The sequence below is a fragment of the Nymphalis io genome, chromosome 13, assembly GCF_905147045.1.
Source record: "Nymphalis io chromosome 13, ilAglIoxx1.1, whole genome shotgun sequence".
Classification (NCBI taxonomy): domain Eukaryota; kingdom Metazoa; phylum Arthropoda; class Insecta; order Lepidoptera; family Nymphalidae; genus Nymphalis; species Nymphalis io.
Window position 1 is genome coordinate 9,210,407 of NC_065900.1, and position 18,359 is coordinate 9,228,765.

Genomic DNA, 18,359 nt, shown 5'->3' on the forward strand with positions numbered 1-18,359 from the left:
TCGAACGGAATAAGGGAGAATATTGAACGCGTATACTGTATTTATTACCATCGCCTTTCTTTTATGTATTGATCGTTCCGATTCTATTAATAAAATTTCTGTTTCTGTATTTTATAACGTTCATTTTAACTTATTGCAAATTTCTTAAGTGACGGGAGTTGTCAATAGAGTTAATAAATAAACAAACGGTTAATAGTCGCTTATTTTGAAAGCGATTCATTAGCGACCGAGGCTGCTTAAAGAAATGTAACAAATGACACAGTTTAATTTGGAAGACAGAGTCAGACAGGCCGCGTATCGATCAAGACTGGACTGGCGGCCGTCCAAGCCGACCAAGTGGTGGGCTGCACCGCCGACATACCGTGACAGGTGCGCCGCACGGCATGCAACCCATGACTCGGACGTCTGTTCACACCGCTGTCTATGTCTTTTCCCAATTTAACATTATCAATAGAAATGAAAATTATATCTATTTAGCCGATACATATATTTATCCTCTTACTTTAATAATCAATCAAGTATTATTTCTTATGTAAAACAACATTTATAGGATTTATAAGCGCCTTACAAACATAGAAACACTATGATAAAATAAAACCTTTATATAACAATAAATCAAAATATTATAATAAAACGAAGAACATTATATAAATTATTAACAGAAATCTCGCTTTGAATCGTGCGCATTGCCGCAAGCTGTACATCACAATCGAGCAAGCGTGGCAAGGCACGAAGTCGATCGAGCCAACTATTCATTGGCGCTCAAACGGGCATTCAGCTCTAAATATTAGCGGACCTTATTTTAAAGTACTATGGTGAATAATTTAATCTTATAGTAATGAAAGAATATGTGTTACATTTAATATTAATAAAAACTTCCTTTATTTCAGGTACGGTAAATGCAAACGGCGAAACAAAACGTCAGAGAACTTCATACACTCGATATCAGACGCTGGAACTTGAGAAAGAATTCCACTTTAACCGATATCTGACGCGGAGAAGGCGGATCGAGATAGCGCACGCGCTGTGCCTCACTGAGCGCCAGATCAAAATCTGGTTCCAGAACCGCCGCATGAAATGGAAGAAAGAACATAAGATGGCATCAATGAACATCGTGCCTTACCATATGAATCCGTACGGTCATCCCTACCAATTCGATCTTCACCCGAGCCAATTCGCTCACTTGTCAGCATAGGATCAGTGGAATTTTTCGAATAGTGGATAACTGATTTATTAAAAAAAAAATTAGTCGACCGTACATCGAACGGAGTTGTGTAACATCATCATAAGGTTTATGAGATGTTACAATAACTAGACTAGATCAGTTATTCGCTGTTCGAAAAATTTTCAAATAAATATAAACTAATTTGTTGAAGTTGTTGTTGTGACATTCAGTGACGTTTTAAATAAAAGTGCTTCTGCTATAATCCGTGCGAGAGAGAATTCGGGAGACAGTGAAGACCAAACAGGACAATCAACTACATTCAATATTAAACTACCTGTATTTACAAAACTGGTAAAAAAAAACATTTCTATACATTGAATAATATGTAGCTACGTTTATTGTTAAATTAAAATCGACAAAACTATGTCAAATTGTTGATTTAGAAAGAATTTTGCCTAGTCATAAGCTATAATTTGATCTGCATAATATTCCTAAAATTGTAAGATAAAAGCGAATAATAAATATTAGTGTAAATTGTGATGGCTAGTTAGATTTTAAGCTAAGGCATGTTTGTTAGATTCGAACTTTAAAAAAATCATCTATAAAAAGTTTCAAGGAACATTTATTATGCAAATTTTATGATTATAAATAAGCCGTCACCCAAAATAACAAATTCGGAAATGTACAGGGATAAGGTAAAATTTGGCGAATACAAAAAATGTAATATTGAATACGCATGATTTTTACTTAAAACATTTCATTACTCCAAATAGCGAGGAGTAAAAATATTTTCTAGATTAGCTAGGGCTTGTAAAAACGCCGTGAACTTAAAAACAGGATATAAGCTCGGTTAATATCTGTGAATAGGTAGCTGTTTGATCTTAAATTGTAAATATTGTAACTGTCACTAGTAGATATCTGAAAAAGTTTAATATATTCATTATAGTGTCAACTTTTTCGATGAACTGTTTTATGTTCCTGTTCTTAGTTGTAAATAACAAATAATACGAATATGATAACAAAAACATGTTTAATAGCATTATTATTTAGATTATCTTTAAATAGAATTAAATGTCCACCAACGATACCAATTTAATAATTCATATGACTATTGCGTACTTTAAAATCTTTAATGTCGTATTTGTAAAATGTACTTAAATTGTAGTTAGTGTGTAAAGAGTTTTAATTTCTTCTTTAAAATATTCTAATGATACTTCCATTCTATTCTTATCCTCTTTCATTCAGTTTCGTGCATATTTGCTTAGTTTTGTTACTTTTATATAAATGTCGTGGTCAGCTGTGATATTTTGTTAAATTTTATTGATAAGTGGAACATACTTTTTTGTTTCATAATTTACATCTGTCGTTTCGCGTTCTTGACTTTTTTTTTTTAATTTTTGATTTTCCGATCTGGTTAATTTGTTGCTTTATTTCTTGTTTGTAAATAGTAGATACGTCACTTAGTGTAACCGAATTTATAACAATTCAAGTTTCTCAAAGCAATCGTTGTTTCTCTCATAAACTTATCTACACTGAAAATTGTATTGTGCAATAGGACGTGCCCTATTATTCGATTTGTCTCTATTATTTCCTATTTTTGTATAATATTATTTATTTACTTGTGTTATTTCTTTATAATTAATAAATATAAATATCTTTATCGTTCATTCCAATTAAAATGAGAGCTCTAGGGAAGTATGCTACATGATCATTTAAATTATTGTATTGTATGAATAAAGTGTATTAAATTTGAAAAATTGGTGAAGATGATAAAATAAATTATGAAGATAGATATGAGTTTTATTTTTATTAACGTTTCATTATTAATACTTGAAGATTTCATATATTAAAAACCTGTTATTTATCAACTAAATATTATTAATTCGAAAGTTTTTATTTGGACGTTTGTTATTTAATCACATTCGAGTGACTGGATTCTTATGAATTTCGAATACCTATCAGATTCAGTGTGTATTAGAATAGAACGTTGAATACTTTTGTTTTATATGTTGTTTTGTATGTGTATGTCTAATTTATTGCTGAAGCGAACCGGCGGTTATCTATTGGGTAACAACTGATTGCATCAAACTAGTACTAAGCCATTTCTTTACAAATCCTTTATGTTTTATGCAAGTCCAATACAGTAAGACTAAGAAATTGTATTACAGGATCGATGTTATACCAAGTTCATTTAAAACATTTGCTGCAACCGCCAGCTCGACGCCTTCGTATTGACTGATGATAAATGATAGAAGCAATGACAACCTGCGAGGGGGCGCCAGCGTACCACGTGCCAACAAAGAGTCGAAAAATGTGAAGGTTGCCTTAGTTTGTAGGTCGCGGGCGCGTATCGGAGCCTAAACCAATAAATCATTCTGTCCGAATATTTTGCATCATACACAGTTACGCTGTATGATATAAAAATAGAATTGGAAACTACCATGAAGGTTTAAAGTATTATATCAATAAATTAAAACGCTTACCTACTTTAAAAAAAAAAATACACACGCAATGGTAAACATTTAATAAAATGAAAATATTAAAATTAAAGGAATGAAAATTGATCACTATCATTCTGTTGGGATACATACCTCAGATTTTCCTTCGTTACATACAAGATTTCTCACGATTTCCTTCACTGTCGCTTGAAATATATAGCGTCTAGATATTTAATACTCAATATTAGAACTTGCTACTTCTGTTATGTTTCGCGTATGCTGGTCACACTTAGACAATTATTATTATTCAATGGAAGGTTTAAAATGAATGTTTTTCATATAGTTCAAGTTTCCGGTTCGTAAAACTTTTGGTATTTGAATATTATTTGGTATATGTTTCCTTATTCTTAAATATGTTTAAATAAATACATTTAAGTACATTTAAGATTAGACATCATTTACATTATATTGTTTACATAAATAGTTTATAAAAAAATAACGCACTAACACAATGAAGTTATTCTGAAGTAAGTACCCCAAATTAAATATAATATAAATTTTTCGAGCTGGAATCGATGTGAATTTTCATGGGCTTAGTTTGTGTTTATAATTCATCTCATGCTCGATGGTGAAGCAAAATATCGCTAGGTAACCTGCATGTGTCAGTGTAAAAAACTGCTGTATGTTCAGCTCGCTCCAAACCTTCTCTTCAAAAAGAGAAAAAGCCAGAGTCCAACAGTGGGACTTTACAAGTAGACTTTAATGCAAGAGATATGTTTTAAACGTAAACTTGATAATGCATCTCTAAATAGTATGTTGCTTTATCTTAAGTTTAAAATATTATTAAAAATAGCTGTCCACACTTTTGGTGAAGAAACAGGTTCGTCTAGCTCAAAGACTATTATTTTACAATGTTTACGAGTATAAATTAACTTTTTAATTTAATTTACTTTCTATTGTAAGATTATCTTTTGAACGATTAAAATAAAATTTGTATGTGAAAAAAATATATATAAAGATTGTCACTGGAATTATAGGACATTCTTTTGATAGTTTTACCTGGAAAGTTTTCCGGGAGATGGGAGTTTTAAGCCCGGAAACAAACCACAGAAGCTTTATTAGCAGTGACGAAAATTAAATTATCACTTTCCTTCGCTCGTACGTCAAAGCTATTTTACAAAAAAAAAATGTTACATAAATTGTAGAAAATAAAAAATTCAAGTTTAATTTTGAATAAAATGAGTAGGAAAGGAGATATTAACAAAAAATTACTATAAGTCGCCATTTTCCAATATGGCGACCTGAGCGGCAAGTATACGAGGTGGCAAAGTTATAAATTTGAAAGAGCACATCAAAATCTATCCAAATACAAATTTTCAAAACTTCCGGAAAACTTTGCAGGTACTTCTTTTTTTCGGACCAAATGATTGTACTATTAGTATAAATCCGCATTCCAATCCGTTTCTAACTTCATACAAAACTCTCACGACTGATTTATAATATCAATGTGTAATTTTTTATTTTATCAATTGTATTAAATCCATAACATACTTTTTTTTATAAAATATTACTTGCAAAGGCGCATCCTGGTTAGTTTTATTAAAGGAAATAGATATTGCATTAATGTTTTTTTAAAAGCAACTGGTACCGAAGTTAAGCGATACGCATCGTACTGTGTCACATTACAATGACTAATATTATTAATGTTGGCCTGTCCGATCGCGGTTACGATGGCAAGATACCTTACATTAAGGAGAACTCTGTGTCGCGAATCATTTTTCATCTGATGCCCACTGTGTCGTGTACACTGTGTATGACATTGTTTTGACGACCGATTAGATACTATTTAAAGTAAAACGCAAGCCATAAATCATGTTTTTAAATTTATATTTTTTAGTGTCTAGTGTATAAAACATTTACATAATTTACGTATAATATTTAAACTCGAGGCGAAACATGCTTACTATTATTATTTATTTTTACTCTTTCAAACTTGTTTAAATTATTGAGAAAAAGCACTTAGAACTTTAATAAATTTAAATCAAGAGATAGATTTTTAAATTTATCAAACTTAATATTTGAATGTATAGACTTTGCCTATCATACATGTTTTTAATGGAAATTTGTATAAACTATTAACGTTAAAATAGCTTAATAAATAATTATATCTAAATCTCAATTAATTAATGACATTAAGAAATTTGATAATTTGCCAAAATTACAATATATGAAATAACGTCATTATAAGATATTTTTAATGTAAAGAAATGTAAATTTAATAGATTATTACGATAATAAGCGGAATTTTAACTTCTAGAAACAAATAGGATTTTTGTATCTTTAATCATTTAGCTCTCACACACACTCAAATGATTTTAATGTATGAGTAATTAGTAGGTATTTTATTTATGCAAATAACCTGCTTTTTTATATATTTTTTAAATGTAACCAAATGACAAACACGAATTTAGTTTTAGAGAACCTAAGTTGTATATTTTATCAAAATATACAAGTAGCAAATACTATTAACTTCTTATCATACTTATAACAACAGATTATATCTTACATTTTAAAACTTTATAAATATAAATAAAATGGCATAATTAAAAATAAAAAACAATTTTTTTATAACTTTAGTGCGACATCTATGATTTTTAAGAAAAACTAAAGTGAGATAAACTCTCGACGACAAGGCCCAGCAACGACAGACCATAAACCTGAGAAATAAAGTATAATATGAGATTTATTAATTTTCCAATAGATGGCGTTCAAAACATCGATGTTATTTTACTTTTTAAAGAATTATTTAGGTAGAAATTGGTTCGAACTTAATTAACAAATGATATATTTTTATCAATTCATATAGAACAAAATAATTTTTTAATAAATTATACTATCATCAGTATAGAGGCGCTTTAAAAATCAAACAAGACTAGTTAGTAGTTTGTGTTGGAATTTCTGTCGTAGCGAGTAAGCGTTTCTTCTATCCGGTGCAAGATGGCGTTGTAAGTAGGGAATTTGTGGGTAAAGCAGTTCGTATCGGATTTTCGATGACATTAACTAAGCTTTGAGAAAGCTCTACGGTAGCTTTGTAAGACGACGCGTTTCATGACTGCTTTCAGTCAATTTATATATTTTTCCTTGTTTTAGGCAAATTACGACCATGGCGGTTACTTCAAAAGGGTGAGTGAAACATTTATGTTATAATAGTATAATATTTTTTTCTTAAAACGATTCCAAAAACGTCGAACGAAAAAAATCGTTACATTTGTGAACGAGAAAGGTAATTACGCTTAAGTTGGCGCAGTGAAGATGCGCCCTGATTTTAATTCGGTTCGAATTGTTTGTTTTTTATATTAATACAATTGTTTACCATTTCGTTTTTGTACTTTCTTTCTAATGTATCAAAATACATTAAATTAAATGATAAAATCAAAAATATAAAAAAAAAACCTATATAATTAATTAGTGTATTAAAACGAGAACTTTTTAATATTTAGTACAATTAAAGGTTTGAATTTGTCACCGGCGTTACTGCGTTATTTATTTTTAATTATAATTTGTTACAATTAATTTTTATCACAACTGTAGAACATTATTTTTAAATTAAAATGACATATTTAAAATAAATAAAGATATATAAAACGTGTTAAATTATAAGAACGTTATTGGCAATTATTTTTATAGGCCAAGTTTTTTTTAAATTAATCAAAATCAAATTATAAAATCTCATTACTAAAAAAATTTGAAAAAAATAGGTTTTAAACACGCTGTTTATGTAACAGGAAAATATAAAATTAAAATTGAACTAGCAAAAAATCTTTAAAAGGCTTACTTCCAATAAAAATGCCTTCGTAAAACTAATCGTAGTAGCTCGCTTGTTAAAAGACCGAGCATAAAAACTGTTGACGTGAAATTTATACCTGACTTCCATGAATGGTGATATTTTTGTTTAAAGGTTGCCCGAAAAAAAGCAATAAAATATGGCCGCCACAAAGGCACCTCTGGTGCGCCTGCGCCGACTTGGGACTTGCGCATTCTGATTGAATGAAGTTTCTGATGTTAGAATTCGATCCTGATTGAACATTTTCAAAGACAAAATATTTTAGACTCGTGTATGTGTATGTTAGTAATATGAAAAGAAGGATATTTTTACTTAAATATAATTATAGTCAATCTAAATGAGGACATCGAAAGTTAAGAACGTTTCTTTTAATTTATACATTAGTTTCAAAATATTGCTATAATATACCGAATTAGTCAGTTTTGGATGAATTTAAGTTATTCTAGGATTATGTCTCGGTCTCAAAGAAAAATTGTAGCCACCTCAATTAAATAATTAATATACTTTTAAAGTTATAAATGAAATAAAAGTTTTGTATTTCAAAAATATATTCAAAATTAATTTGAAATGGCGAAATAACAATTTTTTTTAAATAAAATATTGCCAACGTCATATATTTAGAAAAAAATGGTTTTTATTTTAACAATATTTGAATTTGAAATTCAACAGCCAAATGCTGATCTAGCACGCAGCTATGAAACATGAAGTTATGATAAAATTATTCTTACAAATATTTTTTATAAAACATTACAATTTCTATTTTTTTTTAAATTTAATGTCCATTATTACTTACATTACTTATTTAAAATGAAAATTAGGTATTGATTTTATTCTTCATTTAAAATTATTTTGGTGTATATAATTTATATACAAAACATTTATTTTTATTATTATTTCAATATTTAAATTAACTAATTAATTTATATGAATAAAATATAAATAATATTTGCAGTAAAAAAAGATTTTTAATAATTATGCTAAAATTATTTCTTTGTTAGAATTATTATATTATATATTCTTTGAAAATTTAAACTAAAAATTTAATATTGCTGCAATTACTTAAGTCAATACTTAAAAAAAAAACAAATTTATTAATTATTCTAACTCATTGTAAATAAGAAACAGTGACAAAATTTACATACATTACATTTAATAATAAATTCATAATATGAGAAGATTTCTCTCTGGTATTGTATATTGTAAGATTTGACTGCCTCGTTGGTCTAGTGGATGTAAGGCCGCACCCGAAAGTCCTGGGTTCAATTCCCAGGTCGGGCCGCAGTTTTAAAAAGTTATTGAGTTTTTTGTCGGAAAATTCTAAGTAGCAGCCCGGAGTTTAGCAGTTGGAAGTATGTACACTCCCGTGCCTCGGAAAGCACGTAAAGCCGTTGGTCCTGCGCCTGAACTCTTTCCGGCCGTGTCGGATTGCCGTCTCATCGAATTATGAGAGTTAGGGAATAGAGAGTGCACCTGTGTTTGAGCACACACTTGTGCACTATAATATCTCCTGCGTATTTGGCTAATTTCTCTTAAGATTGGCCGCCGTGGTCGAAATCGGTCTGGAGGACATTATTATTATTATATTGTAAGCTTCTTATTAACTAATTTTAATTGTTATGACATGCTCCAACGCTATGTGACGCCAAAACACACACACATACACACGCACCCAGCATGTATAATGTATATACATTTACTTACTTATTATATACATTTTATTTTTCTTGGTCGATGTTTTTTTTTATAAAATAAGTTGTCGGTAAAATGGGCCACCTGATAGTATGTGGTCATCTTCGCCCATAGACATTGGCGCTGTAAAAAATATTAACCATTAACAAACTTGGGATGCAATGTCCTTTGTGCCTGTAGTTACACTGACTCACTCACCCTATAAGCTGGAAGACTTACAAATACTAAGTGTTTGTCGGTAAAATATGTGTTGACTGGCAGCTACCCAAACGGACTTTCACAAATGCCTTACAACAAGTAAAAAAATATGGATCAATTTAGAGCATCTATGTAATGTAATCTACGTAAAGCTATGTTGTTATGTTTTTATGGCAATATTACTGAGAAGGTTTTGATTAAATTCTAGATAAAACATTAACTTCTGAAGTAATTTCTGTAAATTATTTATATTTAAAAAAAAAGTAATGATAATAAAAAATTAAACTCCTACCTTACTAACTTATCAGTATGCTAAAAAATAAAAATTTTATGATGAGCATAATTATTATTATCAAACTTGTTTTAACTTTAAATAATTTTTTATGTTTTATCAATATAGATAACACAATTATTGAAATTGTAATAATAATAAAAATAAATGTTTAGTACGTGAAGTGTAATACACCAAAATAATTTTAGATGAAGAAAAAAATCAATACTTGATTATTTTTTTAAATTAAAATGTTATTTTGTTTACAAAATCAAATTTAGACTTATTTTTATTAATTAACATTTTGACATGTTTTTTTTTGTCATATTTTACTTCATAATAAGTAAATTTTATTTAATCATAAGTCATTGTAGATAAGAAATACTGGCACTATATTTATAATAAAAAGTATTACAACTATATTTTGTTATTCTTTTCTTATTTCAAATTTCCACAGATAGTAATTTTTTTATTTGAACATTTGCCTCTTATATTATAATTAACTTAATAATAGTAATTGAGTTTCTTTATTTTAGCATTATGGTCCAACCTCTTAAAATAATCATTATAATATAAGGCCCAGAGACAGCTATAGGCTTGTAGATATTTATATTTTTTATCTTTATCGATCTGAATATTATAAGAGGGATCGAGGTATAATGTTTATGCTAATATGTTAATAAAGCCGAGATGGCCCAGTGGTAAGAGCGCGTGAATCTTAACCGATGATCGTGGGTTCAAACCCGGGCAATCACCACTGAATTTTCATGTGCTTAATTTGTGATTATAATTCATCTCGTGCTTTACGGTGAAAGTAAACATCGTGAGGATAGCTGCACGTGTCTGATTTCACTGAAATTGTGCCACATGTGTATTCCACCAAACCGCATTGAAGCAGCGTGGTGGAATAAGCTCTAAACTTTCTCCACAAAAAGAGCAGAGGAGGCCTTTACCCCAGCTGTGGGACATTCACAGGCTGTTACGGTAAATGCAAAAATACCTTTCTGCGTTTCGATAAAATGTTAGATAAAAAATCTATTTAACTTTAAGGAATTTATGTCAATTATTTATTTTTCGATTTACTACTCCTACTTTACTAACCTACTAGGCAATTATATTGACAAACGATACTCTTCTTCGACTTAAAAAAAAAACAATTAAAAACTGCACCTACGTTTTGTTTAATTTTATAATCTATCTTACTTAATTAAAAATAGTTTAGTCATAATTCTCACATTAGTTATTTAATGTGAGTAAGTAGTTGAGTTGACTTCATCATTCATTACAAAATGGAACGATGAGTCATGCTAAGGGAGCATAATTATTGTTGATACCTTACATAATATTTATCATTGTACACTGCCTTAACGTTTATAATTTTTTAATAAAAGAAAAAACTTTTAATACAGATATTTTATTATTCTACGGAAGCATAATATAGAAAAAAATAGTTTATTTTTTTAAAAGATAATTATTAAATAAATAAACTATTACAAATAATAATTCATTCTTTTTCTTTATAAAATTAAATTCTTTTTACTAGAATAATTTATTACCTTATTCTGATTAATAAAATATTGTTATTGCTGTCCATGCATAAAAGATTATAACCATATTTTAAAAAGTGAACATTTAAAAAAGGAACACTCAATTGTTCGAACACGGCTCACTTTAAATAGCCCGCCTGCCAGCTTATACGAAGGGGAGCGGATTAAATTGAAATTCTTTTTTAAAAATCACCAATAGGGGGAAGGGTGAAGCGGGATTGGCTCTGCCCGTCCGAGCAGAATAATCTTCAGTTAGACTGATTGACAAGGGGTTTTGAGCACTTACTACACTTCATTCATTGATATAAAAAAGTTAACCTGATTTAACAATAATTATAGGTACCAAATATGGCAGTGTTATCTTGATTCTTAGCGTTTGTAAGATATTATTAATTTAATTTATATTATTAATTTAAAGATCTTAACAAAAAAGTCTCTTTTTAAATCATTCATCACATCAAATCATCTATCATCAATTTTATTCAAATTTTTTAGTATCATTTTTATGAAAATTTTACAAAAAAATTAAAATAAGACTATTAATGTAATCTGATATTAATGAAATACTGCAGAATTATTCTAGAATTAGAAATAACAATCACCTTAGAATAGTACTTTTTTGCAAACAACAAATTGCGTTGGGCCTTCCATATAAATTAATTTTCTTTTGGGATTGGAATTTAGCTAAGTAGTATTTATATGATTCACTTAGTATATTTCAGCTACTTTTCAAGTAATATTTTACGCCGTCTAACGGATTAATTTGGATAAAATTTTCAATTACAAAGCTCGAAAAAAACGTTTAGAAACGCTTATGTGTCAAAGGATATTATAAAATTAATTACTTTATAGATGATAATACACCTTAGGTATGAAATTCCAGGCTGCTTTAAATAGAAATAGGAATAATTCAAATGTAAATTAAAATAGTTAAAAAATAGAAAAGAAATATCTCGCCGAGTTTCTTTTACCGGTACCGTACCGGTTGTAGATTTTCTTGACAATAAGTACGTGTAATGCTTCTATATTTAATAAATATGTATGACTTTTGAATTGACTTTTACCTACGCATCGGCCATCTAGTAGCTAAGTATCTTTTGTGGAGCAGAAGAGGACTATGAGCACCATTTATAATCTCCTAAATATTATTTTATACTAAAAAGTCATTACGTCATAAATTGAAAGAAATAAAAATATTGACGGTCGCTTTTAAAATAATCTAATCTATGTTCGTAAGAATATTAACGAATTTGTAAGAAAAGAAAGTTGTGATACGCTCAGCATTAGCACCTATCCCGGAACAAACACATATTTATTACTCTTGTTACTCGACTGTCTTAGAGTCTAGGGCATTGTACATGGTTTTAAAACTGTTGCACAATTAAAAAAAAGGGAACGTCTTTGTGCAAAAGGTGAGTTTATAGACACAACACAATTTGGAAGTTAAACAATCGCATCTTGGCTATTTCTTTATTAAAATTGCAAACAAAGACAAATATTTGTGAAAAAAAACCTTTTGAGTTTCTGTAGCCGGTTCTCCTCAGGTTCGGGTATATATTTATCTAGTCAGTGTATATATAACAGATAAATAGGTGTAGTCTTCATTAAACAAAGGATATATATACATCCAAGCTGGCTGGAGAATTGTAGATACAATTTTTATTAAAAAAAAAAAGTTTTTGGTATTGTATTAGCTAATAAACATTGGCATTGTAAGTAATATTAACCATCCCTTACATCTGGAGTTGTAAGGGATGGTTAATATTACTTATGCACCACTAACCTTGGGAACTAAGACGTTTTGTCACTTATTCCTATAGTTACAAGGGCTCACTCGCCTACAATAGGTTTTACTGCTCAGCGGTAGAATATTATGTGATGAGTGTGTGGCACCTACCCAGTGTGGCAGTACCCAGACGGGCTTGCAAAAGCATTACCGACAAGTAAATGATTGTTTTAAATTAAAACTTAACTTAATCTCCAATACCAATGAAATTAAGATGGATTCATCTTTAGCTATAATGAACCCAGCGCAAAGAATAATATAAATCCAAAATCCGAGAACAGACTTCAAAAAAGGAGGAACTATTTTAATGCTAAATACAAAATTTAATTTGATATGATTATTACATCGTATACTAGTTATTTAGAAGACTATCGACATATTATTTTTAATAATTATTATATTTTATTTAAATAAAAAAAAACTGCATCATTATATACTGCATAATTTAATGGCTGAATTTGACAACATTTAATTTGTTTACTTTTGCAACCAAATACGTTAACTTTAACCTTAAAACAGCTTAATATATCATAGTTAAACATCTCGCATAGACGTACCGTGGTAGTGATATAAACACGTTTCGTTTCAAATATTCACGTAACACACAAAACACAAACCATACATGTAATTATAGAATTTATTCCGAGTTAAATAAGACCTAAAATCGTGAACACTAATTTAACAGAATAACACAGAGTATATTTAGTTTCTGTATTGTACACGGCACCATATGGCATCTTGTTAGTTGGTCATAGGCACCGGACGGACGTGTCGCGGCGCTAAAGCCATGTTTACAATGATAAAATAATACTGCGTTTTTTATCAGCAACACTAATCCTTACATTAATAATTATGATTTCTATTAAGAAAAAATATTAATGTTTTTTTTTAGAATATTTAATATACAAATATAAAAAAGAATGTATGTATTTGCTTAAGATTAATAGACTTCGAATTGGCCTAACGGCCAATTACCATAAAATTTAACGATGTTGTGATTCTCCGCAAGATGGCGCTGCAACACTTCAACTTTTGTACCGTACAATCGATCGCCTTGATAATTAATGTAAAAACATCTGCTTGGTTTTTCTAAACTAAATATTTTCTAGTCTAACTAACTATTCGTATCATATGATCATTTGACTGAAGTATACGATTTAATTATTTTATAACTTTTTTAACAGTGTATAATCATGATATAAAAATCGACACTGCATTTTTATATACGTGTGTCATCATTTTAACTTATTTAGCGTAATTTCAGTAGCTTGGCATATGAATTTTTTGGCATAAAATACAAATATAATGTAATGTAATGTAACCTCTGAAAGATGTGATTCGCATATCTATACTAGTAAAGTTTATAAATATCAATTTTGTACGCTCCACCAACCGGTCATAAAAAATCCCGCATTATATGAGCCCCTCTGTCTTTAGCTCTTGAAACAAATTTTCAATCACAATTGTTTTTTGGGGTAGATATTTTTTCAGTCCTATTGTAACATTTTCCGATGTTTGCTAGTTAATGAAAATTTTCATTTCTTTATTTCAAATTTCGATTTCTATATTAAAAAAATATTACAATTGTAAAATTCTGGTCATCTTAAGTTTTATTTTAAAGATCAAATATCTTTAAAATAACTAGGAAGAAGGATTGATACAAAAATAAAATATTCAGTTATAAAACAATTGTCTTACTAACCCGACTTGCTTGCAAACGTGTACCAATCTCGTCGCCCGTATTACATAATACACACAATGTGTCAACGGTTAACTGTCAATTGTTTTTTGCTTATGACAAGTAGAACGTACTTGAGTTTATGTAAGTTATAATATTCTAGTAAAACATTCATGTTCAAAAACATTGACTTATGTGTGTTTTGGTTTTTTATATATAAATATGAAAGTATTTCTTTCTGTTCCGTGTTCGTGAACGTGATAAAATTCAACCGATTGAGTTAAATCTATATTTAATTCATACTGGATCTTTGCTAGTTTTATATAACTAAAAATTTACTTTATTTGTACACATATTTCACATTATGTACAAAATTATTGAATAGGGAGCAGGCAGGTATTTTGATATATGAACCGCTCATTTTTCATACCGTTAACGATTGGAGTTCATATGGATAGGAATCGATTTAGTTCAGTTAAAAAAATCCTACGTCGCTGCGTTTTTGAGTATCAATTATGTAATTTTTTTGAATCATATAAAATTCCTAAAAATGGATTACTACAAAAGCCAGAACCCTAGTTCTGTATGTCCGATTTAAATTATTTTAAAAGGATTCTGAACACTGGCACCAAAGGCAAATACGAGCAAATAATATAGTACCCCATTTTTCTACTAATTCAAAACGCTATCAATTCATAACGCTACCATAGTAGCAGACGGTATTTCTTATTGAATTATTATCAATATTAATAATGTCTGCCACATGAGTAAATCATACAGAAATTTTGCTACCTCCCTATTTTTTGCCCTATCCAAATTATCAACTTTATAAAATGGTAAAATTTTAATCACTTTTTAATTACTCAGCGCTTAGAATCAGAATTTCGCCTGTTAAGAAATTATTTGGAATCGTTTTATTTTTGACTTGATTTGTATATGTTCTAATATTATCATGAAAATCAAGAAATTTATGTTTGTCATGTCAAAAGTCTTAGCTTAAAGCAGATGAAACTTAAACCTCATCAGCGAAGATCTACTAATATAATAATATTATATACTAAAATCTAAGAAACACACTGCATCTTCTTGTATTCGTTTTATGTAATTTGTGTAGTTTTTCAGTTAGGCATAACAAAAATAAACGTCGTCTTATTTATTAGTATAGTTATTTTTCTCATTAAGTAAAACGAATGAAAACTCGTTGTGCCTAGTTGAACTTTGTTCCTCAAATTTAAATGAAGACAGTTGAATTCAACCAAAAACAACTTAACGCTTTTATAAAGATTGAATAAATACTGTACAACAAGTTATCACACATGACAACAGAGACACACTAAGTAATTGAGTAAACAAATTAGTTTTATGTATTTTGCATAACTACGGTAGCTAATAATTGAGTAAATTTATTTTGTAATCATTTCAAATCTATTATTTTTTAACAGCAAAAAAAATACAGAATACCTATCGACTGTTATAATTTTTGATATATTAATTACTTTGATGCTTAGAATTACATTAGTAAATATGCCTTTTCTTAAACATGTAAATGTAGGCATCCGCTCAATATTTTGAATAATTAAGAGCAACCTTCTCGTGACTTCTTGTTAAAGGGTAGTTTAGTTAAGGCGTAGTAGGGCGTAGTCGGGTATAGAGGGGAGGGTGTTACATAGTCTGTCGCCGGTCGCACTCGACAACGCGCAGCTGCACGACGCCTTACGTTCGGTGAGCCAATCCTTGTTCGATTTAATTTTTATCCTAGTGTTCCATTTTCAAATATTTTTTAGTCTGTATTTTTTTATTAACGCTTCTTTTTATTTGTATGTTATGAATAACTTATTTAATATTTATATGTATTTTACAACTAAATTTCATATTATCTTAATTTATGATACTTATGATTTTTTAAACACTTTTACGAAAAATAACAAGTCTTTTTTTAATAAAATAGCAGAAAGGAATTATAATGCGCCATATTGAATATCTACGTTATATATTTTTAAATGATTTGATCGCTGCCTTTATATAGCCCCATACTTTATCTTGTCAAACTATATAAGGCATCATGACTAGGCGCCAACTTGATTTTAAGCCTAGTTTTATTTGCACACTTGATTATTGTATAGGACTAAGATTTATTTCTAAAAGCAAATTATAATGAACACATAGCACCTGTTTTATAAAAATCCAATTAAATAATCAATCAATCCGCACAGGTCTAAGGCTTATTGCACATTAAAAGTTAATTTTGTATAATTTTGTACGAAACATAAAAATACTACACAAATGTCTTATTGAATTTTAATATTGTATTCGTTTAGTATCTGCTTCTCCCCCGGGCACCATTTTAGTTTGATTGACCAACGGTTAAAGTGCCACACCTAGTTTCTCTACAATTGGTATCTTATAAATTACAAGCAGATTTGGATGTATTTTATTTACTCTGTGATTTAAAGTTGCCACATTTCGTATAAAAATTCGTAACAATTTTATCATATATATGTGTGTGTGTTAATATACTCGCGCATGTTTTAACGTAATGGCTTAATTAATGAAATAAACATTTTATAATATTCTTTATTCAAATTAAATTTATAAATCAAATCTTTACGTCAAGATTCGATAATGTTTCGTGAGATCCATAGTTAGATTAGTAACGTAGTCCGGAAACTCACAGATAATAACAAAATTGACCCACAGTATAACGATAACATCGGCTGTTAAAAACATTACATCGGCATGTGTCTCGCATTTATAATAAAAATAATTTATTCGTTGTATACAGTTTTTTAAGAAATAAGTAACCGTTTTTATTCCGTCACCGTACACACACATTCTCGTACGTCAAAAATAATTTTCAAAATCGAGCAATTCGATTGCCCATTTTACGCATTAAATACATTTTTTTTATTAGTAAAAACAAACTAGCAATTTTGTATTTATATTGTATATATAATTTATTGAAACATTTTTTACACTTATGTAGAACTTACATTCCAAAACGGTGGTAGATCTACATATGTATAAAAGTTCTTGTAAAATGACAATTCAAACGTGTATAAATTTCAATTAGTTAATTTTAATAAAATAATATATAAGGGTACAAAGAGAAAGAACAATGACAATATAAAATCTAAAATGATATTTAAATCGATAATAAATGTGAACTATATATTTTAATTAAGAAATTAGTGCTTGTACTCTTATATTATCTAGGTTCTTATAATCTATTGAAAAAGTTTAAATTTATATATTATAATGTTAGGATGATTCTAAGTAATGACTAACATAAGTTTTCACATTGTACTTAATGCTGGTGCTTATAATTATTGAATAAAGAAAAACGTTTTCTGTGTACGAATAGAAGCTTAGGATAACAAGGAATATGTTACGCTTTGAATTGCTCTATCTTATAATTCCGACGTATATTTGCATATATATGGGTTATTAAAAATCATATCATGCCTATCAAGAGACCTTCTAGCTTAGAATATGTTATGGAAGGCCTCTAGTGAACGTATTGTCTTAATTCTTTATTATATTATAACGTATATTATTATGAGCCATTGGAGACGTAACAATGGAGTTTACTTATGTTTCCCGATGTTGTAGAAATTATATAATGCTACCGAATGTAATATATTTGAGTTTAGTGTTATGTGCTTACGAGAATATAGAATTTGGTTCATTTGCTCGGGTAACTGTTACCGGTGAAATAATAATGTATTTGAAACAATACTGGCCAC

The 18,359-nt window shown here is 29.0% G+C and overlaps 1 protein-coding gene across 1 annotated transcript in view; it reads left to right on the forward strand.

Annotated features, from left to right (window-relative positions):
* LOC126772702 (homeotic protein Sex combs reduced-like) overlaps nt 1-2,957 on the forward strand; it is a 37,599-nt gene extending 34,642 nt beyond the window's left edge. Inside the window, exon 3 of the mRNA XM_050493219.1 lies at nt 891-2,957. Within this exon, the coding sequence (XP_050349176.1) occupies nt 891-1,195 (305 nt within the window). The 3' untranslated portion in view covers nt 1,196-2,957. The remainder of the gene's footprint in view (nt 1-890) is intronic.
* The last annotated feature ends 15,402 nt before the right edge of the window (nt 2,958-18,359 follow it).